The sequence below is a fragment of the Cervus canadensis genome, chromosome 8, assembly GCF_019320065.1.
Source record: "Cervus canadensis isolate Bull #8, Minnesota chromosome 8, ASM1932006v1, whole genome shotgun sequence".
NCBI lineage: Eukaryota > Metazoa > Chordata > Mammalia > Artiodactyla > Cervidae > Cervus > Cervus canadensis.
This window is the reverse complement of record NC_057393.1, coordinates 74,311,548-74,335,684: the sequence shown is the minus strand read 5'-3', so window position 1 is coordinate 74,335,684 and position 24,137 is coordinate 74,311,548. Positions and strand designations below refer to the sequence as shown.

Here is a 24,137-nt window from a genome sequence, read left to right as displayed (position 1 = left end):
AACCAGAAGTAAAACTGGTATCCTGCAAGTCTATTTTCTTTCTTCCTTGATTCCTGCTTTCCTCTTTCAAATAATACTGTCATTTCTCAGGCTTTCTCTAAATGCTGTCCATCTAACTGGATAAGATTCTTGGTTTGTTTGTTTATCTTCAAAAGACTTTGATTAGTAGCATTTTACTCCTCCAAAGCAACACATATAGTTAGTGTCCCTATATAAAGTCAGTCAAATGTCCCAGGAGGTATTCTCAGGTGAACACTCGAGGGAGTACATCTTTTTAAAAAACTTATTGTTTACTTTGCCCAACTGAAAAGATGATAAACTTATGGTAGATTTTATTAATCAGAGTTAATCCAAGCAGCTGAATTGCATCCTGATATTTTTTCCCTGTGGTATGTGATCCTAAATCAATGGATCATAAGTCATTAAGCAACAATGACTAATTGAGAAAGTCATTTCCCAGGAAAGCACGACTTCATTAGAAGAGTTGTTCCATCCTCACTCCCCTTGATTCTGGGCTATAGCATTTGTTCCGTGAAAGAACACACAACTCTGGAGTGCTCCTCTGACCCCTTTCATAGTCATTTTTCAGGTAGGCACCAGCAGTGAACATCCAGTTTAACTTCTTTTCTGCCAAGTTAAAGAGGATGATTTTCCCTTTCACTGCCTCTTGGAGATGAACATCAACTGTTTCACTACTTGTGATTCAAATCCATTAATTAAAATAAATATAAAGTTTAAAAAAGTCTTTCTTTCAGCCAAGAGAAAAAGGACAGATGGGGAAGCGGAGGAGGTGGAGATAGCTGATGTCTTCTTAAAGGGAAAGAAAAACAAGAAGCATGAAATTGGGGGAAAAATTAATTAAGAGAGGTAAAGGGTGCTTAGGTTTAATTTACAGTTCAGAGCTATTTTGGGTCTTACAATAATTGAACTACTTAAGGGAGAAGAGGAAAACCTTCCTAATATTAAACTGGTAAGGTGGCTGTCATCATCTTAAGTCACCTCCAAAAACAGGTGACACCTGGCCTTTAGCAAGGGCCTCCCTGGTAGCTCAGCTGGTAAAGAATCTGCCTGCAATGCAGGAGACCCTGGTTTGATTCCTGGGTTGGGAAGATCCCCTGGAGAAGGGATAGTCTACCTACTCCATTACTCTTTAGCCTTTGGCAGTGCTTCAGACTGAGCGTAGCAAAAACGTTCCATTATTGACTTCCAAAAGACACATCTGTTTTTTCCTTCCTCCTCAACCTCCCTTTGCATGCTCCCAATTTTGAATTTCTTTCTCCCTTGCTTCCCATTGCCTGAATGGCAAAGAAGAGAAAAAGAAATCAGTTTAAATCCTTCTCTATCCCAACCCTACATACATCAGTGTCTAGAATCATATGGTTAAAAAACAAAGTTACATCACACATCACAACCTCTACATTTTTTTAGTGCAATGTGAACACCTAAAGTGTGACCTGAACACTACAAATTCCTGGGCTTAGCATATTTAAATAAAGAGCCCATAGATAACCACACAACGTTAAATCAGAGTAGAATGAAGCAGAGTCACTTTATAAGACCTTAGTGGAGATGGACAGAGTTAAGAGAGTTATACTGCTATAATTTTAGATAAATGAGATGAAAAAGAATACATATGTTTGCCACGCCGAGAACCAGTTCTTCTGCCTTCACAATGATTTATTTTTTCTTACAACTTGACATTCATTCATAATAATGGGTGAAAAATATGTGCTAAATTTCTTAAAAACTGAAAGCTACACTAGAAACCCCAAATATTTCAAATATAATTGAGTTCAAAAGTATAAATTTTTTTAAAGTATAAATTTTTATCAATTTATTTACCATGTTCTGTAGTAAATTAAAAGACAGATATACGAATAAGCTGGCAAGAACTACTGGGAAAAAAGGAAATCTTCTTGCCCACTTTAAAAAAACAAATGAACTAATATAAGCTAGGAACTCAAGAGCATTTGAGAATGTAAGTATTTTAGTACTCTTTTGACTGGGTTTGAGTGTGATAAAAAGAGATGGACAAATTTTCTGAAAAATGATTTGAGAAAAAGTCAGAAGGTGATCTATCTGTGAATTAAGTAAAATGAATCCTCATAAAGAAGCAGGCCAGAGAGAAAAAAGGATGAAAGATAAAAATACTAGCCGAGTTCCCAAAAAAAGGAAGAGATGGTATAACCAAGCAAGTAGAATTAAGATGCTGTGCGTGCGTGTGTGTCTGTGTCTGTGTGTCTGTATGCTGGGGGTTCTTCCGATTCTTCTTGCTTCATGATTAATTAAGCAACTGTTAAAAAAAAATCAGCTTTACTCATGCTTCTGTGTGCTTGCTTTTTTCCTAAATTTAATAGTTAGATGTGGGCTGGAGGTGAGATTTAAGCTTTATCAACCTTACCTACCACCACGTAGCTGTCAACTCATGAAAAAGAATATGAGGAGAGAATATACTTTAAGAAAGAGATTGCCAAAGCAACAGCTCATCAGCAAGCCCTGTCAGCTCCACCTCCAAAGCAGATTCCTAATCTTTACACTAGTTTTCTTTTCTCTAGATTACTGCCTTCAATTGGGGTTTCTATACTGTTACATTCCACCCACCATCAATCTCTTTTTCAGAGAGAATAGAACAGATCAAGTAATTATCCTACCCAATGCTCTCTGAAAGCTTCTCACTACACTTCTAATAAAATCCAACTTACTACCATGGCCCTCAACTCCCTATAACCCACCACCAGGGCCTACGAGGCTTGTGTAATATGGCCCTTGCTTGCCTCCCCAACCTCATCCCTCCCCAAGAACTCTGAATGTCATCATATAGTCTAACCCCACCAGCCTTCGTTTGTTTACAATTCACAAAGCTCGTTTCCACCTGGGCAAAGTCACGGTCGCCGATACTCCATTTAATATCCTTTAGGGCTATTTTTTCTTAGTCTTGGAATGCTCTGACAACCAGATTTTTCCATGGCTGACTCCTTAATACTCAGGAGCAGCTCAAATGTTATCTTCTGGTCACTTCTGACAACCCAGTAACACACAACACACACATATATACACACACAAATGTATCATACTGCCACCTTGTTTGTCTTCATAAACTTATCTATGTCTGAAATTATGTTGCTCATTTATTTGTATTATCTAACAACCTCCATACCCAAGATACACACACACACACACACACACACACATACTTGTAAGTAAATTCCTTTTAGGGAATTCAGATATTCCTTGTCAAATCCCCAAAGTCTAGAACAATGCTGGTACCCAATAAATACTCACTATTTATCAAATGATAGATTCCATTTATCCCAAATTTTCCCCAAATCTTGTTTCTGTCTTGTACTTCTAGCATTTGTTCACTATCACTTCTCTTTTGTCTGCACTCTTTCCTGAATGTCTTTCAGTCTTCATTTTTTTCTTCATTCATCTATACTGCAACACAAAGGAAAACAGAACAAGGAGCATAAAAAGAAGGACGTTAATGGTAATAGAAACTCAGTCAGCCTATGCTACTGACAGTGGGGCAGAAGGCCAAATAAAATGCTTCTTAAGGGCAGAAGCACTTAGGATAGAATCCATCCATTAGAGCAGTCCTTTTAGACAGTTTCAAAAAGGAATTATGAAAGTAGCCTGCTTTTGGCCTTAAAAAAAGCACCATATGCCTTAAGGACACTTAGCAGTTCTTAAAAACTTTAACGTGCAAAAGGTTCAGATGCGAATTTTGAGATGATCTGAGAATCTGTACATTCAACAGATACCTCCAGGTGATCCTGGTCTTAGGAAATTTTGAACTCTTTGGCCAAACAATAAACAGCAAGGACCTGAGGGATGGTATTACCAGGTGAATGGTTAGCCAGTAAACATCATCTTTTTCTAAACATAAATTTTTAAAAATTAGTTTATTTGGCTGCACTGGGTATTAGTTGCAGCATACAAACTCTCAGTTGCAGCATGTGGGATCTAGTGCCCTGAGCGGGGATCAAACTCAGATCCCCTGCACTGGGACTGTGGAGTCTTAGCCACTGGGCCATCAGGGAAGTCTCAATAATCTTTTTTCAAATCTCTACCTTGAAGCTAATTCGCAAGACAAGCAAATACCATTTTAATATTCGCTGAATATTACTTAAATTCATTGGTCTTTACCATTTTTAGTAACTTTCAAATTATAATAGCTACTACGAGAGAGTTACTATGCTCTAAAAGCTATCATCGGTGTTTTACATATGTATCTTAATATTCCATTTTATAGATGCTGCTGCTGCTGCTGCTAAGTCGCTTCAGTCGTGTCCGACTCTGTGCAACCCCATAGACGGCAGCCCCCGTCCCTGGGATTCTCCAGGCAAGAATACTGGAGTGGGTTGCCATTTCCTTCTCCAACGCATGAAAGTGAAAAGTGAGTCAGTCGTGTCTGACTCTTAGCGATCCCATGGACTGCAGCCTACCAGGCTCCTCTGTCTATGGGATTTTCCAAGCAAGAGTACTGGAGTGGGGTGCCATTGCCTTCTCCGATTTTATAGATGAGCTTCAGCTAAATAAGTACAGACAACTACTAAGAAGTAACAGATTTGGAAATCGAATACACCTGTATGTTACTAAAGTCTGTGATCTATGGAGTCATGGGTTGTGTTGTACAAGTCACTTCAGTTGTGTCTGCCTCTTGGCAACCCTATGGACCATAGCCCAAGAGGCTCCTCTGTCCATGGGATTCTCCAGGCAAGAATACTGGAGTGGGTTGCCATGCCCTCCTCCTGGGGATCTTCCCCACCCAGGGATCGAACCCAGATATAGTGCCACCTGGAAAGCCCATGGAGTCTATACCTCCCACTAATTATACCTTAATAGAAATAAAATCAATAAATAAAATCTTTATTTTAGGTGTTTTTAATGGAGAGAGGGCATTTTTCTCTTAAATATTCCTCACTTTAGAAAAAGACTGCATGGAATTTCATTACATGGTGAATTTTGACAGTATATTTAAGAACCTTAACAATGACAGGGATTCTCTGATGGCTCAAGTGGTAAAGAGTCTGTCTGCAACTCAGGAAACATAGAAGACACAGGTTCGATCCCTGGATCAGGAAGATTCCCCTAGAGAAGGAAATGGCAACCCATTCCAGTATTCTTGCCTGGAAAATCCCATGGACAGAGAAGCCTGGTGGGCTACAGTCCATGAGGTCTCAAAGAGTCAGACACGACTGAGCAGCCCCAGTGCACAGCGGTTTGTGTTCTTCCAAAGGACCACTGTACCTGACCATATACAATGAACAATGACATGGTAACCCTGAAAACAAATAAACCTTAAAACTGCTTTTCTAAAACAATCACTATCTTCAATCAAAATCACTAAATATGAAGAACTGCTCACTATTTACAGATCAGTGGTTCTCAAACTGGGCTGATAACTAAGAATCACTTAAGGAGCATCTTAAACATAAAAATTCTGGGCTTCACAGCAGTTCTTCTGAATTGAGGTTTGACCCCCAAATGTTTACTTTTATAAAGCTTCGCAAGGTTTTCTGAGGAGTAAGGAGAATTCAGAATGTCTGTTACTCTGATTCCAGATTCTACAAGTGACTACATTGAGGACTTAAAAGGGTGAAGTCTGCTAAAGACAGACAACTTGTAATTAGCACAGTAGGCTGGAAAAACAATATCTTAATCCTGCGTTTAATGCTTTCAACAACTCAAACTGCTGGTTTCGATCAAACGGTACTTATTTCTGCGCTGCTGCTCAGGCCCTGGCAATAATTCACTATCCTCTTGCAACTTATTTTCTCATCTGCAAACTGGGAATAATAATAATGCCTACCTCTTACGAGCTGCTGTGAGGATTAGTATATTCATTAGGTAATGCTCCTAACACAAAGCCTGGCATATACTGAGTGCTCATTAAATAGGTTACATAGCCCACTGGAAAGAGCATGCCTTTTTTTAATTAGGGAGAATTTACTAAACCACTCCAATTACAAAATGAGTAAGAAACCCATGTTTAGCTTCGGAAATCCAAAAGGACTTTAAACTCGGGGTAAGGTTAAGATCAAGAGCTTGCCTGATTCTCTCACAACAGTTTCTCATAGGATGCCTCAGAACCAATCTCTGGACGAAGACCAGGACGCTGTATCTTTAGAATAACTCCCCTCCTCCCCTAACGAGGTGTTTCTTATGCAAACTCAGGTTTGATAACCGTTAGTATACAGAGTCAGTGACCAAATGTCCTCTCAAGCTCCAGCAAAAAAACCTACTGTGCTCTGTAACCAGAAGAGCAGCGTCATCAGACCCTGAGGCAAACAACAGCTGGGGACAGCTGTGGGGAGTAACTGTGGTGACCCTCTCATCTCCTCAGAAACAGAAAATTACGAAAGCGAGGTTCAGCAGACAGTGCTGCCTGTGCGGCCACAAGGAGCTACAGTTAACTCAGCAGCCTCCTTCCCAGGGCTAAGGCCACAGGAAAACGTCCTTGGAGGGTGTACTAGGGCGGAATGGCGCCAGGTTAACGACCCTCTGGCCCGTTTCCGGTGACGGCCAGGCGCCTACACTACACCACAAACCAGACGACGGAAGTGCGTCACCCAAACATGCCGAGGAATGCCGGGAGTTGTAGTTAATTGGCTGTTTCTCTTGTGCCCCAGTTCGCCTTTCTTCTAAGAAGCAAACACCTTGGAACCTTAATGCAGGTCGATTTATGACCCACAAATCTAATCCTTCCCTTTTCTAGATGACAAAGGGAGCTCTCTCAGAGCGCATGCGGAATACCGGACCACAAGTCCCAGCATGCTCTGCAGGGCGCCGGGAACCCCTAATCACCGTCGTAGGTGCGGGCCGCATGAATGGAGCTTCTGGCGTAAGGCAAAGCCCGCCACCGTCCGCGCGGCCGGTACCTGCTCCCAGAGCGTGAGTGCGGATTGTGGGCCGTGCGCGTGCGCGCTCAAAGGGGGCGCGAGGCGGGCACGCCCGGCCGTTGCCGGCGGGTGGCTGCTGAGATTGGCGGCTGTAGTGCCGCGCGCCCGACTGACCGGTAGTTGCGGGGCCTCAAGCCCCGCTCCGGGCTGCGGGCAGCCGTGGCGGCCGCCGGCGACCGCAAGGGGCGGAGGAAAGCTGGGGGCGGAGGGGGGCGGCCTCGGCACGCGGAGGAACTGCAGGGCATGCCCCGAGAAAACATGGCCTCCCTGATCCAACGGATCGCCCGCCAGGCGTGCCTCACCTTCCGGGGCAGCGGGGGCGGCCGCAGCTCTTCCGACCGCTGCGAGGCGCCAGGCCCGGAGGCGCCGATACAGCAGGGCTTCCCGGAGAACCTGAGCAAGCTGAAGAGCCTGCTGACCCAGGTCCGCGCGGAGGACCTGAACATCTCCCCGCGTAAGGCCACGCTGCAGCCGCTGCGGCCCAACCTGCCGCCCGTCACCTATATGCACATCTGCGAGACCGACGGCTTCAGCCTCGGCGTGTTCCTGCTCAAGAGCGGCACCTCCATCCCGCTGCACGACCACCCGGGCATGCACGGCATCCTCAAGGTGCTCTACGGGACCGTGCGCATCAGCTGCATGGACAAGCTGGAGGTGGGCAGCGGGCAGCGGCCGCGGGCCCCGCCACCAGAGCAGCAGTTCGAGCCGCCTCTGCAGCCCCGGGAGCGGGACGCGGTACAGCCGGGCGTGCTGCGCTCGCGGGCAGAATACACTGAGGCCAGCGGCCCGTGCTTCCTCACGCCGCACCGGGACAACCTGCACCAGATCGACGCCGTGGACGGGCCCGCCGCCTTCCTGGACATCCTGGCCCCTCCCTACGACCCCGACGACGGCCGGGACTGCCACTATTACCGAGTGCTGGAGCCTGTCAGGGCCAAGGAGGCCTCCGGCTCGGCCTGTGACCTGCCCCGAGAAGTGTGGCTCCTGGAGACCCCGCAAGCCGATGACTTTTGGTGCGAGGGGGAGCCTTATCCAGGTCCCAAGGTCTTCCCTTGAAGCCGCCGGCGCCCGAAAGCGGTGGGCCGAACACTTGCCCTACTCAGATCTAGGCTTGGCTGGCCGCGACCCCATCACAAGGGCTTTCTTCCTTCCCCCAGCCTGGGTGTTGGATCTACTGGAATGGGCAGTAGCCGCTTCCTCGGGAGTCTTGGGAAGCGCGGGCGACTGGATCGCAACCACCGGGCACGGTTTTGGGGGCGGAGTAGGCGGGGAAGCTAGGTTGTTGCCTGCCTCTGTCACTGCCACTGGGGTTTGAATTGGGGGGAGGGGGCGGGGGCAGGGGACTTATCTGAAGTGCTTCCATCTTAAAGCCATAATGAAAATTTTCTTTCCTCTGCTCACATCCTATTCAAAATACACAAAGTGGTTTTCTCCGCCCTCCTCCGGGTAAATAGGGTTTGTTTTCCACTTGTGTCCTTATGTCCTTTTACTGCTTATTATTATAGTTCTAACTTATTGACTTTGCATGACCTAGTGGTTTGAATAGTTTTTAGTTCAAGTCATTGGTAAAAACTAGGTTTAAAGAGATGAGCTGCTATTTAAAGTAAGCTGTCCGGCCTAATTAAGTTTTGTGAAAATTAAATCCATTTTTTCAGAGTTGAGGGATTACACTCAAACTAACTATGCATGTAGAGGACAAGATTTATTTTCTTTCCTCCCCTTGCCCAGTAACCATATCTCGGTTACGCTGGCAGCAAAAACTAAGCAATTCAAGCACCTGTACATCTCAGTGACAAAAGATCACTTAGGGCTTCCCCACTGAGTCTCCAGATCGAGAGTTGAGCAGATGTTTTTATTTCAGGTTCACGTTCAATGCAAAAACTGTATTATCCTGAAGTGACTTTTATGTCTTAGTGTACTTTAGGAAGTAATAAAGTAATTCTGTATTTTCTAACCAGAGCTGAATCAGTATGCTTCCAAACAACTGAATGTAAAACGCTGGTAGCCAGCTGTTGAATTCTGTGTGCCCCTCTTTACTTCCAGTATTTTCCTGCAAAAGTAGAGGAAAACATTGATGACTTTCAAATTCTCTCAGGAGCTCTAACATTCCAGGGGCTGGTGGTTCCAGCTGTGTTGTTGGTGGCAATGTTCTTAGGACAGCCCCTCTCAAATAGGAGAGAATCAGTGCTTGCTTCATTTGGGGTGGGTTTTCTGCAGGAAGAGAGGCACGGATGACCAGGGCTAGAGAATTGAGAATTAACTATACTGCTAGCCATTTTAGGGCACCCAAACTTGGACAAAACACTTCCCACTCCGAACCTCTTGAACAGTTGTGCTATCTGTGACTAGTTTTATCTTTTGTCCCTCTAATAGGCTGAGCAGCTTGACCTTGTTTACAAATGTATTGACACCATTTGCTTCAGTCCAAGGAACACTCCCGTTTCCCCCTTTTTACTATTTATAGGATTCCTTTTTTCACAAAACTTTTAATAAAAACAAACTGTAGAAATAAATACATTAAAATTTGCCCAGCTGTTGTCTAAGCCCTCTTGATTGACTTACCCAGGTGGTAATTGAGTTCTAATATCTGTAATAGAGAGGGAAGCAGTATGTGCCTTTCCCTCTTCGCACACTGATTTACAGAGGCTCAGAGTGAAGGAAGGTTTGTTCCCAAACTTAGATGGAAAAGCAAATTCTTAATGATTTTTCTTAAAAATCAAAGAGATGGTACTCAACATGATATGCCACTGTGCTGTAAAACCTCACAGAGGCATAGTGCATTTCTTCCAGGTTGCTAAGTTGTTTTATGACAGTGTCCCATTCTGGTGTGATTTATTATACCTTAGGGGGAGTTTGAAGCACTTCTTCATGCTGTTTTGTTTGAAATTAAGTTCTAGATATGCAAATGATGACTTCCTTTAAGATTGTTCACAAGGGTTTTTTTCATAACAGTGATGAATGTGTATGATTATCAATTACATACCTACCTGTTTTGAATTGTAGCAAAAAGTTGACCAACTTGTAACAATTGTTGATGATGATGTTTAAGTTACAATGCAACCTGGAGTACATAAAACTAACCTACAAAAACTCATTCTGGCAATAGGACAGTAATAAAGGATGAATTGTTTTTCCAAATTACATTAGGAAATTTTTTAAAGTTTTCAAGTATAAACAAGTTGAATGAAAAGACTAAGGTGCTTTTCAAAAAACTAACTGAAATTATCACAGGCCAAAACAGCAATATATATCTAATTTAGTTCAGTAAGTATAGTGGAACCTTTGGTTCACTAATAAATTCTGAATAAATTAGTGGTGAAAACAAAATTAACTTGTTTTAGTGAGCCACTGAGGAAAGAATATCCTTAACACAAAGACAAAATATGCAGAAAAGCTTTGCACCTTTCTGCATAAACTCTTCGATATGATCTTGTGCTGCTGTTGTGTGTTTCCTTATATTCCTGTAATATGGGTAACAACTATGGAAAAACGCTGTCTTCTACAAGGACTAATGAGCACAATGATACTAATCACTTAACTTTTCTGTTGAATAACAAATGCAAAAACTGCCGTTCATTGATGAAAATTTGTCTAATACTTCTAAAGCTTTTTAACTCTCTGGTTATATCAATTTAGAGTATTATATATTTACCTACTACTTTATGGGAATTGATTTTTTTTTTTAATTAAGTCTGAATTGCATGGATGGAATTTACACTAACTGCTGTTTACCAGTGAAACTGATGAACCGTTTCTTAAAGTAATGTGTGTTGGTCAACAGGAGTGGGTTATCTGGCCTTTCAACACTAACAGCCTTTAACTTTTCCCAAAACTGACATCTTTTATTCCTTCTGCATTGTCTCCTTGTAGGTGCATTAGTCTAGGCGTCTCAGGAGGATTCTCATCACTGATCTATTCCAAATGGTAGAATCTTGTGCTCTAGTTCTGCTCACCGAAGAAGCAATAGTGTGTTTTTAATTCAGGACTCTGCCCATTACTATTCAACTCTAACATGAAGGCAGAGCCACTCTTGTAAGTCTCCTGTTCTGAATTCAGAACTTCATATCACACACAGAAGCTGACCATTGATTTTCACAGTGCAATGAGTGTCAAAGAAGGAAATCATTTGTTAAGCCCCATATAGATAACGAATCTTCTGATCCAGGGATGTTTACATTTCTGGATTAAAATCTGTACTTGTGGAAAATAAAGGCATTTTGAAATTGTTTAGAGATAATCTTACTTGATTATTGCAAAATGGAGAAGGAAAATATTACTTGCTATGATGTCTATATTTGAATTACTGTAAAAGGTTCACAGTCTGTATGGTAAAATTATGTTGTACTAAAAAACTGGGGGTCTTCTGGAGATTCTAAAGTCCAAGTAATAATATAAACTTAATAGTTTATTTTCCTGTGTGTGATCTTTGAAACAACCTGATCAAAAACGCATCTGAAATTATCTAACATGCAACCATACTGTTTTGCTGCAACAAAAATACTGCTTTTATATTTAACCTAAGGAAAATAAGCTAGTGCAGAAAAAAGAAAAACAACTTTCATTCTTGGAGGAAAGAATCTTTGTACTTAAATGTTTTCTTGTCTTTGCTTTTTCTGTAAAACTTGTTTAACTACTTTGGATTGGCAGCATTGTAGGCACTTGTGGTGAGGTGATAGTAACCTTTCCTTCCCACCACCACCCCCAAAGTTGAATTGAACTGTTAAAATATCACTACAGCCATTTTTAATATATACCAAACAATTTGCCTTAGTTTCATTAGCAGTTAGGATATTGAAATTAAATTGCCTGGTTTACAAATAGTTGGAAACCTAACCTAAAATTAGTTAGACCTATTTTTAATGTGCACTGAACCATCTCAACTGCATTATGATCTTTAAGGAATTAGTCTCTGGACGTTTATTTTTAATAAGAATTCCCAGTAACAGCTGAAACATCTATAATATTATTTAATAAAGCATATTGACTAGAAGAGAGGGGACGTGTTAGCTTCATATGCTTTATTTCTTGGGCAGAGTAAAACAATGAGACACCTGTGAAAAGTATCCTGAATGTTTCAAGCAGAGTAAAGTACAATTAAAGATTGACCTAACATGTTGAAATCAAGGAGTAAAACCCAGAAAGTTGGCTCTGAAAAAACACCAAGGTATATTCCTTATGGTATGGTAACGCCAGGTCACCGAACCCACATCAAGGCAAAAGTGACTATGTAATCAATTTGACTATCAAAATGTCTTTCATCTTATTAAAAAAAGACTAGTCTGTTGCATTGTAAATGATTGTTTACCTTGTCTTGATTGAAGGTGCTCTAAAATTAAAATTTGGCAAGACAATTATAAGTCACATAAAACTTAGGTGTATTTATGGCTTCCTTGGTGGCTCAGGTTATAAAGAATCTGCCTGCAATGTGGGAGACCTGGGTTCGATCCCTGGGTCAGAAAAGTCCCCTGGAATGGCACCCCACTCCAGTGTTGTTGCCTTGAAAATCCCATTGACAGGAGCCTGGTGGGCTACAGTCTATGTGATGGCAAAGAGTTCGACCTGACTGAGCAACTAACATTTCATTTTCATTTAGGTTTATTTTAATTTAGTGTTTTAGTAGAGTATTATTAAAAACACAATTATCAAAATGTGGCATTGTTGTATATATAACTTCTTTAACAAAATTGTCCAAGCAAGGATGATACTATGCCAACAAGCTAGGAAATAATCTAATGGGATGACACCAGTACGATCTGACACCAGAACGATCTGACACCAGAGTTTAGAAAGTTCCACTTAGTAGTTATGAGAGGTATTGTGCATCTTTGAAATAAGAACAGGGAAGAAATAAGGGTTAATTATCCCTGCAAATCAGATTTCAAATTCTAGTGCTGGTAAGGGCCAAAAAAGAGTTCTCTGAGTAGCAGTCACTGCTGTTCTAAAATACAGGCCATCTATTATCAGCCATGTCTTAGTAACAGTGACAAAGGTCAGACAGTTTTCAGATGATGTATCTAGACAGTGGGCGCTCCAATGTATTACACTTGTGTAAAGATCCAGAGGCAGTGAGTGAAGTTAAATATTCAGGTCCAGTTTTAGAGTAAAAACGATAACTTCACAATCTGTATTGTAGTATAGATATTGTTGGGGGGGCAGTTAATTTATATTTTAAAATCACTACAAAAGGCTTGTACTAAAATGACCCCTAGAGTATTGTTTTGCAAAGCATTATCCAACGAAGGGCCATATTTGCCTATTTGATTCAGATTGTCTTTTGAGATTTTAAGGCTGGTGTATACCTATATCATCTAAAAAGCTGGGTATTTGTCTCTAGACCCACCAGACCTATGGCAGAGAATGATCCTTCCAAATGGGTGTAGTCGGGGAGACGGCTGGAGAGAAATGAGTCCTGGGGTAATTCCTTTGGTAACCCATTAATGCTGTCATCAGCAGTGTCTGAGTGCATTTTTGATCAGAAGAGGCGATAGCGCTTTTCAAAAAGTTTTCTGTGGTCGTAAAACTAATCCTGGAACCTGAAAGTCATTTCCAGCTTGACCACGCCACCACACTTTCCACAAAGCCACAGCTCGTCTGAGTTCCAGGCTCTGGTCAGGGTTCTGAAAGCAGTCGCAAATGTGTAGTCTCCGAGTGGGCACTTGTTTGTAAGTATTTATTTTCCGGAGCCCACTCAGGAGCAGAGAGAAGCTATAGGCTGTTACAGAGGACGGAACAATGAGTCAAAACAACGCCTCCCCACTTTTACACTAATGCATGGGGGAAATCCCCGAATGCTAGTGAATGCTCGCGTTTGATTATGAATGGAGATTGCTTTGTGGCAAGAGGGCCAGTGTGGAAAGACTAGCAGAGAAAACTTGGAGATCATGGCTTGGTCAAAGTACTAAAACCCACTGGGTACTGTTGAAGTCACACCCAATAAATCTTACATAAATAATCTCTGCAGCAAAAATATTGTTGAAAAGTATTTATTTACACTATAGTCATAAACCATTCATTATCTGAATTTTAGTTAGTGGTTTTGTGTTAGAATAAATCATTTATATTTCCACAACTATTAAGAGCTAATAACCAAACAAGTCAGCTCCAGTAACATTATTTACATTCCTATCTGCAATTTGACTACAAAGGTAACACTTTTAATTCACAAAACAGAGCATACAAAAATATACTTTCTAAAAAAAATTCCAAATATTAATAGGCAGAAATATACAGCCATACTAAACCCAGAGAGTGATTTTTTTTCTCCATAGTAAGGCAACCCATTTACATGCAGACCCTGTAACATTGTCTACATCACACAAGGCACCAAGGACACGTCCAACACAATTGCATGCATCCTAGTTTCAGAGAACATATGTACATCCCCCTTTAAATAAGTTAACCTCTGACTCATTGCAAGAGATCATAAATGTTTTACTTTTTCTTTTCCCAAAGGTTCAGAACTTGGAGAACAGTGCACATCAAAAATACACAAAATCTGAATGGATATACACTGAAAAAATAGTCTTTATGTTTCTCAAACCACTCAAAAAGAAGCAGGTATTGCTATGTCCCTCCCATCACATTGCACTTCTGTTCTCTAAGTTTATAATACATATTGCTTAAAGGGTTGAGATGACTAGATAAGCTTTGATTCACTTCTAGGGCAACAGAATGCAGCGTAAAGGCCATGCTTCGCCCACTGTACAACATCCCCCAAATCAGTCCCAGGCCATTAAAGTGCACATCAGCTTTGCTTCTGCCTTTTTGCTGTCCCCATCTGAAGGGATCAGCGTCTCCCAAACTACTGTAGAAAAAGTCTCAAATCAGTTCTGGCATCCAGAGTCAAAAAACTAACCAGTCAAAATAAGAGAGGGGCAACAAAACCTAGTCAAACAACCCTTTAAAGTAGGGTCAGGCCTCAGCCCTCTAGACCAGAGGCCCCCCACCCAACTCCCTTCTGAGCCTCCCCATAACTTTGGGGTGACGGTCAACCCACCTAAGACAGACTAAGGCGGGCTAAGTTTTAGAAGCAGGCTAAGACCTGCTTCTAAGTGGAAAGGAGGGGGCGGGGTGGGGGGGGGGGCAGTGCTAGGCTCCTTCAAGGCCCTTTGCCCAACGCAATGAGGGAAGGGCAGGAATGGGTGGTAGTGTTTGTCGTGCAGCTCCAATGGACGAAGGGCCTCCGGGGCCTCAAAGAGCTGGTGTGTCAATGTGAGTCTCATCTCAGGGCGTCCGGGTCCGAGACGAGCAAGGGCCGAGGGACCCTCCACCAATAGCGCTGCTGTTGCCGCTGCACAGGGTCCCCCCGGCCTGCGCGCCCCCGCTGCACGAGGCGCTGGAGGCGGCCGGCCCCGCCGAGGACGGGGCGCTGCTCTTACGCTCCTTCTGTCGCAGGTGGATCTTGGTGTGGCGCTTCCTCTCATCACTGCGGGCAAACTTGCGGCCGCAGTAATCACAGGCAAAGGGCTTCTCGCCAGTGTGGGTGCGGATGTGGGTAGTGAGGTGGTCGCTGCGGCTGAAGTTGCGCATGCAGATCCGACACTGGAAGGGCTTGTGCCCCGTGTGGATTCGGATGTGCCTGGTTAGCTCGTCCGAGCGGGAGAAGCGCCGGTCACAGCCCTCCGCTGGGCATGGGTAGGGCCTCTCGTGCACTGGGGTCTTGCTCGGCCTGTTAGGGTACTTTCGAGGCCTCAGAATGGGCCGCAGTGGCAGATGGTGTGGGTTGTAGGCGGCCGCGGCAGCCGCTGCCGAGCCAGTGCCAGGTAGCCGGGGTCCCTCGCTGCCTCCGCCGGCCCCCGGCCCTGTGGCCCCAGCACTGGGCCCTCCCAGGGTAAAGTTGCGGATGGTGGAGAGCGGAGTGAGTGGAGGGGGGACTCGCAGGGAGTCCAGGGGGCAGGGAAAAGGCTTGCGGTCTGGGCCAGCTGTACCGTGTAGGTCTCTCTGGCACTGTGATGGGAAAAATCCAGGATAGTCTGGGATCATGGGGAAGAGACTTGGGTCCGTGGCTGGCTTGGGGGACGGATAGGAAGGAGGCGGTGGGTAGGCCAGAGAGGAGGAGGTGGACGTGGTGGCCGCTGATAGGAACGCAGAGGGGTCCTGGTAGAGGTCGCCTCCACAGCCCGCGTAGGGAGGCGGCGGCGGCGGAGTGTAGAGGTGGTCCAGGTCAGGCTGGGTCTGGGACATGGTGCACACACCCAAGGGTCCAGTGGCCAGTGGGTTGGGGGAGGCAGAGGTGACGCTGGAGGAGGCTGTGGTGGAAGCTGGGGAGGTGACCCCCTGCAGGATGCCTGCACTCACAATGTTGATGATACCTTCTGGGTAGCAGCCGGCACCAGGGTACTGGGGGTCAATGGAGAACTTGCCCATGTAAGTGAAGGTCTGGTTTCGGGGTGCAGAGACCGGAGCAAAGCTGCTGGGATACGGAAGATCCAAGGACCTCTTCTCTCCAGTCATGTCAATGTTGATCATGCCATCTGGGGAGGGGAAAAGAAGAATGGAGGTGGGGCATTGAGAATGAAGCCAGGAATCCCTCCTCATCCTTCTGTCTCACTTGAGTCCCACCCCAAGGATCCCAGCACTGTAAAGCCAGGGCAGAATTCAACAGGTGGGGAAACTGGCCCAAAGACAGTGAAAAGAGGCTAGCCCAGGATCCTACTGTGGCAGCCTGCCACAGTCTAGGATTCAAACTACCTCCAGGAAAGCAGGATGAGCTACTCCCAACCCCCCACGTACAGCCATCTGTGGCTCCAGTCCCCAATGAAAACACCCAATAATAGAAGCAGCAGTATTAAAAATTCCCCATCTGCCTGGAACTTCTCTCTCTGCTTTGCCTGAGGTCCCACGGCTAGGGCAGGCACTACCCAGGAGACTGACCCCAGTCATTGCAGCGAAGGTGTCAGCCTGAGAGGTGAGCCAAAGAAGGGGGCCAGTGATTTCCCGGCTGCTCCCCACCCCAGGTTCCTTCCTTCCCTCCCTCTCCCGCTGCTGGAGGGAATCGGGCTCTGCCATGGAAGGAGTCTATAGGTTTCCTTTCCCAATCGTTTCAGCCTTGTCCCACACCTGCGCGGCCTCGCCTCAGCCCAAAGGCAGCGGCAGGGCTTCGGAGAAGGTACGCGCGCTTCAGGAGACCACTTGCCACCGCCAAGGAAACTCGCGGCGCCGGTGCCCTACGGGCCTCCCTTGGCAGCCACGGGGCCGCTTCCCGCCGTTGCCCGCCCTCCACCTCCTCCTCCCAGCCGGGCCAACCCCCTCAACTTCGCGGGCAGCGCGCAGGTGGGGGCGCTCCTTCAGACCGAAGGAGGTGCGCGCTCCGAGATTTTCCCCGGGTCTCCTCTACCCAGGAGGAAGAGGCGGACGCTTTCCTCGGGCATCTCCGCCGCTCCGCTCTCCAGACGCTCAGCTTTCCGCCAGAGCCCCGAACTTCCCCATCACTTTGCCCCTACTCCGGGATTGGGGAGGCTGGGGTGCCGCCGGCAGAAGGCTCGCATAAGCCCCGAAGCCTGGTGGGGCACCACCTCATAGTCTTATCCCTGAGCCCGCCCGGGGCTGGGCGCGCCGCGGCGCACGCACGCCGGTTCGCTGGCAACCTGGTGCATCTGCCCGCGCGCTCAGCTCCAACGCCCGGGTTCCCGCTCCCGCTTTCCTCCTGCACCCCCTTCTATTCTTCAAATCCGGTTCAGTCAACACCTTCCACCTCTCCTCCAAGTCCCGCACACGCACGAAAACCCACCCACCACCTCCGAGCTGCGTGGGTCCCGGTTCGCGAAGGGGGCACGCGGCTTACCTCCGGCCACTCCGTTCATCTGGTCAAAGGGGCCTCCCAGTTCGGCATTGGGGAAAATGGTCACCGACGTGGGGGCGAGGTCCTCCACCGGGTAGATGTTGTCAGACAGCTGGTGCACAAAACCACTGAGAGTTACTGGGATTTTGTCTACGGCCTTGGCGGTCATCATTTGCTCCTCGCACAACCTGGAGACCCAACTCCCTCGCTACCTGGAGTGTCAGAGAAGCCGTTTTGGAGAGGGATTGGACTGAGCCTAGGTTGGTATCTCCTTGAGCCCTCCACACTTAAAAGCAACTACCCCCCTCAAAAAAAAAAAAAAAATCTAACAGATCTAAAACTAGCAAACAAGTTGCTGGTTTTTTAAGAAGAAAGATGGCTATTTGCCACTGACTCTCTCCTGGGCTCCGGCTGGGAAGCCAGGAGTCGCTGGTGTAGTGTTATTATAACAGTCAGTGTGTCCCCTCGCCGAGCTATTAATCAATTGCTGCTCTCTCGGTTAGACGGAAAGTGTTGCTCTAAGTATTTATGGGCAGGTCCTCAATGCCCGTGACGTCACTGCCCATATATGGACTGAGGAACAGGGCTGGGCCTGGCGGCTTTTGCCGTCACATGGCCTATTTGCATAGGGGCTCGGCTGCGCGGGCTCCTCCGGGCTCGAGACTCCCAGCTTGCAGCCTGCAGGGGTCTGGGGCAGGTGGCCCGAGCCGCAGCCCGGGTGCAGGGCTCAGAGCCCGGCAGGAATGGGGCGTGCCACCGGTCCGGCTTAGGCCACTGTGGGAGAGCGATCGGGTCCCGGCTGCGGCGCGGCCTCCGGGGCGGGGAGGAATTCCGGTTCTCCGGGACTTTCCAAAAAAGGCGAAGATCCGGTGCCGGCAGCTCCGCCTCCCCAGCCCTTGTTTGGGAGCCATTCCGGAAAATTAAACTTCGGAAAGAAACCGAACGGAGCCGAGACACTACAGTCAAACCCCTACTCACTTTCTTGGCAGCTCAAAACCGCAAGCAAAAGGAGGCAGAAAAGAAAAAAAAAAAAAAGCTGCATGCATTCACGGAAGCTGACGGCTTTTTTCTGAATTACTTGGTGGAAAGAAGTGGCTGGTGATAAGAGTGAATGCGGTATTGCTTTTTTGGAAAGTCTGTTCTATTTATACAGGAGCGAAAACGGAACAGGTTTGGGGTTGTTTGTTTGTTTAAGTATTTTGGGCACCTTGGTGGGGGGGTAGACCCTCGGAGGAGCAGATAACTGCGGGGAGCTTCGAAAGAAATCCTCAGCCGGAGACACCCCCCTTCCTCTGCCCGCGCGCTCCCCGCCCCCCTTCAGCTGCTGCGCTTAGCGGGCGCCCTTCCCGGCGCGTCTGGGCGGTCGGCTGTGTGGGGGCGTCCAGATGGAGGTTTGGACACTCACCCTGCCCCGCCACACACGCACACACACTCTTACACGCGCTCCACTTCCGCTACACACACTCCAGCCCCCGCCGCCTTCTTCACACACCCACTCGCACACCTTACGCTACACACCTCCCTGTTGACAGCGCGCCCGTGCGTCCGCCTCGCCAACAGAGTGACTGGTCGGCAAGAGCGGGCGCCTGGGTTTGCTCGACAGGGTGCTCTGCGAAAACACCCATCGTCACCTTCACACTGCCTGGACCGGCCCCCACCACAGTCCCCCAACCCCAAAACCCTCCGGAAGGGCGCTCTGCCCGCACCCGAGCCCTACTCCAAAACACACACATTAAGAGGAATATTCTTCCTTTCCCTGGCCAAGAGCCACCGCGGAGAGCCCAGCGAGGACCAGAGTGATAGCAAACGGTGACGCTAACGCCAGTTTCGAGTCGCCATCACCGTACACACTTTTACCTTTGAGAGTTAAAAAAACAAAACAAAAAACTGGCCCCGACAAGAACCTTTATGCTTAGTTCTCAAAACAATTTTTAAACTTTTCAGAGGTCCAGACTCTGGTCGGCTATTCTGACCTCTCCTATCTCCCGGCGCGCCCTGGCCCGCCTTAGGAGCGCTCAGAGCCTGGCCGGGGTCTCGTAGGAGGCTGGTCTCAATCGCTCAAGCCTGGAAAGCGGACGCCTGCCACCCCTTTCCCGCCCCCAAAGCAGCCGAGGCCTGCGACCGTGAGCGGGGCTGCCTCTAGGGCCCGGCCCTGCCCTAGCCCGCGGCCAGCCAGGACAGCCCCAGCCTCGTGGGGGCGCGGGCGACCGAGAGCCACGGCGCCACGCCGTGGAGGCAGCGCGGCGCTGCAGGCGGCTCTCCCGCCGCTCACCTGCCGCGGCGAGCCCGCTCCCGCCCGGCCCCGCGCGCGCGGCGGTCAGGGCCCCGGGGCGGCGGTGAGCGGCCTCCGCTCCTCTTCCCGCGCTCCGCTTCTCCCTCTGCCCGCCTCGAAATTGGCCGGCCATCTTCCTGACTTCAAACACCCAGAGAAATGTTGGGAAAGTTTCTTGCTGGCGCTGCGCGCTCTTTTCCAATTGGAGATGAAAATAAAAGGGGAAAGGCAGGAAGTCGCGGCAAGATTAGCACTCTTGTAGGTACCCCCACCCTCGGCAAAAACGTGAAAAGTTCCCGTTTCTTTAAAAAGGAAGAATAAAAGAAAGCTGCACTCTTACCACGTGCGCCAGCCCGCTCCGCCTGCGCTCCGGCCAGTCCTGCGGCCCTCGCGCTGACCACCGGCAAGACGACGCCTCGGAGGGGAGCCCGACTCGCATCTCCAGCCCTGAGTCCGAAAGAGTTGGGGGGGGGGGACCGAATTATGCAAATATGGGTCGTGGCAGCGGGGCTCGGGTTACGGCCCCCGCCGGCCTCCGAGGTGAGGCACCCACCGGCGGCAAGCGCGGGCGCCGCGACTGGTTGCGCTTCGCTCCTCTCCACGCACGTGGGCGGGCGGGCGGGCGAGCGAGTCACCGGGGCCGCCCCGCGGTGGGCGCCGCTGCCAACCCCGCGGGCGGCCACCGCGCGCCGCCCCGAGGGGGAGCTCCTGGACGTCCGAGTGCGAGTGCCGGGCGAGCTGGGCGCAGAGGGCAGGACGCAGGTCGGGGGCTGCCCGGGAAGGGGTGAGCCGCGCAGTCTGCCGCGGCTACCCTTCCCGAAGGAGGAGGCTGAGTGGGGATCAGATGGGGGATGGGACCCCAACGAGGAGAGGCGGGCTTGCCCGGCCCGTCAGAGAAGCTCGTTAGAGTAAATGGGAGTGACCGACACTGGAATTATTCGCAGTTTTCCAACAACTCACACCTCCTTTTGAGCTGCGCCACGTCAAGCCAGCCTTGCGCCAGGGGTGGGTTGGGGGCAGGGGCAAACAACAGCGGCAAGGAGGCTTTGCAGGCTCCGGGGAAAGGTGCCTGGGGCCAGTCCTGGGAGGCCTTCCCTGAACCTCCGCTGGAAACGGGTCAGTAGATTCTCTCTCTCCCTCCTTCTCTCCCTCTGTCCTCTTCCTCTCTCTCGCTCTGCCTCCCTCAGCCCCTTTTAAGAGTAATAATGGAATAAAGTCCAGGCATACTCATTTCAAGGCAGCCATCCTGAGGATGGGTAATAAATTCGGAAGCTGAAGTAACTTGCCTAGGTCGCGCAGCTGATAAGTGGTGGTGTCCAAACTTGCAACCGGGTCTTCCGACTCCAAGTACAATGCTCTGGATGCTACATTGTTCATATGGGAAAACCCAATTCCAGAAAAAGAACGGCTCTTCGAGGACTGGGAGCCTAGCTCAGCCCATTAGGAAAGAAACAGGTCACCTTCGACAGCTTAATCTTTTTCCTTTGGCATTTCTGAGGAAAAGAGGAAAGCTGAAGTCAGGGATTTCAAGAAGATGGGACAAGGTACTGTCATGGACATACCCCTCTCCCCAGATTGAAGAAAGAATTTTGAGTTCTTGGACTTTCCTAGGCTGTGTTATGGATAGAGTGACCAGGTTCCCACAAAGCTAGCATACTAATAGGCCCTGTAATAAGAGAAGCCAATCCCACAATATCCTTCCTGGAGAGAAGAAGAAGTGAGAGAGAGGAGAAAAAAAAAAGGTAGAGATAAATAAAAATCCTAAAGGTGTTTACAGAGTAAGATACTGTGCCTGGGAGAGGAAGAAGGGGGAAGGTGGCAGTTGAATACAAAGATGTACTGTGGTCTCTACTTTTAGGCAGTTGAGCTTATTCTGATCAAAAGCTGAACAAATAAATTCTTTTCTTTAAAATATAATTGTCAAAATGCTCAAGTAAATGGAAAGTTCCAAGATGGATCAGTGTTATTAAAAAAGAGTAGCAAATTGATGCCAGATTCTGATTGGCTTTGTCCTGATTCTCCACCGGGAGAGTACAAGAGGAAGGAAGGAGAGTCGCCCTTTAGGCCTGCCCTGTGATGGGGGTGAGAAGGAAGGGAGACAGCCTGAGGGTCTTTGGCTGGCCCTCGAGGTCTACGCACCGAGCCGAGTGGTTTTCAGCTTTTTTCCACCCTGTGGACTTGAGAATCACTCAATCAGCCATGAGGCATGTCACAATAACTTGTTAACATTTGTATTTTGATTTACTAAGAAATATTTTTAAACATTTTTATAGACTATCCCTATTGTCATGTCATTTTCACTCACTTCCATTCTAACACTGACACTGGAGTGAAAAAGAAGTGTCAGAATTGCCTTTAACTATGGACACACACAAGGGTGTGAATCCTAAACTCAAAAAGCATAGCTCTGTGAACCTCAGTGATGAACAGACCATTTGCCAACTCTTCCATCCAGCCAAGCCTTTTTTAAAGGTGCCCCTCTGTGCTGAGAAAACTGCTGAGTGCCTTCCTGCATTCAGCATCTCACTATGAATCTGGTCATCTCAGGGACTGTAAACCAAACTGAGATTATGCCAAAATTGTGAAGCCTGAGAGAATCATTGCTTCACACCAGTCCAACGTCTAGCCAAATTCATGTGTCATTGGTACAGACAATCTGGATGGGGAAGTAAGATCCCTATGATCTTATTTTGTAGTAGCAGCAGCACTGCCCTAAGCAGAGGTTCCTTTAAGGTGAACTTTAGACCGAAGCAATTTAGCACGCACTCATGTCAGAAGTCAACAGATATTTCTCTAGCATCTACTGTGTGTCAGGTGCTATGCCAAAGGCTACAGATCCCTAAAACTAAGCCTAGTTCCGAGGCCCTTGGAGCTTGCAGTCAATCACACAAATATACAATTGTAAACAATGACAATGTTTGACCCCAGTGAAGAAAAAAGGACAAAGGATCCAATTGAATCTAGGTCGACTTCTCTAAGCAGAGATCTGAAGAATATGTGAGGCTTAGGGGAAGGTCCATGGATAGAGTATTTCAGGGAGAAAGAGTCAGCATGAAAAAGACCCAGAGGTGCAGGGAAGCAAAGTGCATTTGTGGAATAAAGAAAGTTTAACGTAGGTGGAAACCTCCAGGCTGCCTTCCTTGCCTAGTGCACTGGAGCGGAGGGTGGCCAACCCATCCAGGCTCCTTGAAAGCCCCTACCCTTCTCCCACCCTTCAAAAGACTTTAACTTCTATGACTCTCCTTTTTCTCTGCCATTATCTTTTCCAGATAATGACAATGGCATTATCATTTTTACATTCAAGATTTTTTTTTTACCACTCAGCTTCTACAGCATACCAACAAGATTTCATCAAGAAGAGAGAATATATACAGAAATACTTATTGGCATCAGCATTCTGTTTCAGTGACAGTCTTAATGAAATAACGTTCCTTAGTTGTCTATTTCTCCAAACTGAAATGACAGACAATGTGAATTTTGTCCCATTTAAAATGAATAGAGTGAAGAAGTGCAGCCTTTCTAGTAGAAACACATCATGTCAAATCTATAGATCACTTTACCATTGCTGGCAAAGAATAATAGGTAAATCAGTGCATTATTTATCACCGTTATGACAAGGTGCATGTCAACCTAGGTTCCAGGTTAATAAGTGATAGTCTGTCAACCTGGTCATTAAGGCTCAAAGCAAAATCTCCATTCCAAGTCACACTTTTTTATGTCTTTAAGTTTAAAATCTTTCAACTTATGTATCTAATTGTACAAAAAAATGAAGTTCACTCTAGGAAATTCCTGGAATTTTTAAAGAGAAATTTATGTTTAATCTTCATCTATAATTTCTGACTCACAGCTTCTAAAACCCTTGGAAGGGAAATTCCTGGATTTTTTAAGCACATATAACTAGCCTGCTTACATTACCGAGTTATAGGAAGCAAGTTTTGTTTTTCCAAATGATGCCAGATGTACTGTGGAAGCTTTCTTTCTGCATTGAGAAAAGGACAGAGCAAATCAGTGCATCTAGTCGTCAGAGCAGTTTTCTCAGTATTTAAATAAAAAAGGACTTCCCTGGTGGTCCAGTGGCTGACTCTGCACTCCCAACGCAGGGAGCCAGGATTCGATCTGGCCAGGGAACTAGGTCTCACATGCTGCAGCTAAGAGTTTGCAGGCTACAATTAAAGATTCTACA

General features: G+C 47.0%; 2 protein-coding genes across 4 annotated transcripts; one reads left to right on the top strand and one right to left on the bottom strand.

The window, feature by feature from the left end:
- The first annotated feature begins 6,616 nt into the window (after positions 1-6,616).
- ADO (2-aminoethanethiol dioxygenase) lies at positions 6,617-12,196 on the top strand. The gene has a single exon (XM_043476863.1). The coding sequence runs from the start codon at positions 7,146-7,148 to the stop codon at positions 7,956-7,958; it is 813 nt and encodes a 270-aa protein (XP_043332798.1). The 5' UTR covers positions 6,617-7,145; the 3' UTR covers positions 7,959-12,196.
- A 1,673-nt stretch (positions 12,197-13,869) lies between these two features.
- Positions 13,870-20,538, bottom strand: EGR2 (early growth response 2). Of its 3 annotated transcripts, none has more exons than XM_043476860.1 (3): positions 20,295-20,538; positions 17,686-17,794; positions 13,870-16,375 (listed from the first exon to the last, which is right to left on the bottom strand). In XM_043476860.1, exons 1-3 carry the CDS (start codon positions 20,391-20,393, stop codon positions 15,126-15,128), a joined length of 1,458 nt encoding a protein of 485 aa, XP_043332795.1. In that variant the 5' UTR covers positions 20,394-20,538; the 3' UTR covers positions 13,870-15,125. The 3 variants fall into 3 exon arrangements, with proteins under 3 accessions (XP_043332795.1, XP_043332796.1, XP_043332797.1); XM_043476861.1 differs by having other exon boundaries at positions 17,686-17,894; positions 20,295-20,411; XM_043476862.1 differs by lacking the exon at positions 20,295-20,538 and adding an exon at positions 17,895-18,172.
- Between the last annotated feature and the right edge of the window lie 3,599 nt (positions 20,539-24,137).

Coding starts and splice junctions, on each gene's coding strand:
- ADO (XM_043476863.1), top strand. CDS start 7,146: ATGCCCCGAGAAAACATGGCCTCCCTGATCCAACGGATCGCCCGCCAG.
- EGR2 (XM_043476860.1), bottom strand. CDS start 20,393: ATGCGAGTCGGGCTCCCCTCCGAGGCGTCGTCTTGCCGGTGGTCAGCG. Junction 17,795..20,294: donor GGAGCGGGCTGGCGCACGTG/GTAAGAGTGCAG, acceptor TTTGTGCACCAG/CTGTCTGACAACATCTACCC. Junction 16,376..17,685: donor GATGAACGGAGTGGCCGGAG/GTAAGCCGCGTG, acceptor TCCCCTCCCCAG/ATGGCATGATCAACATTGAC.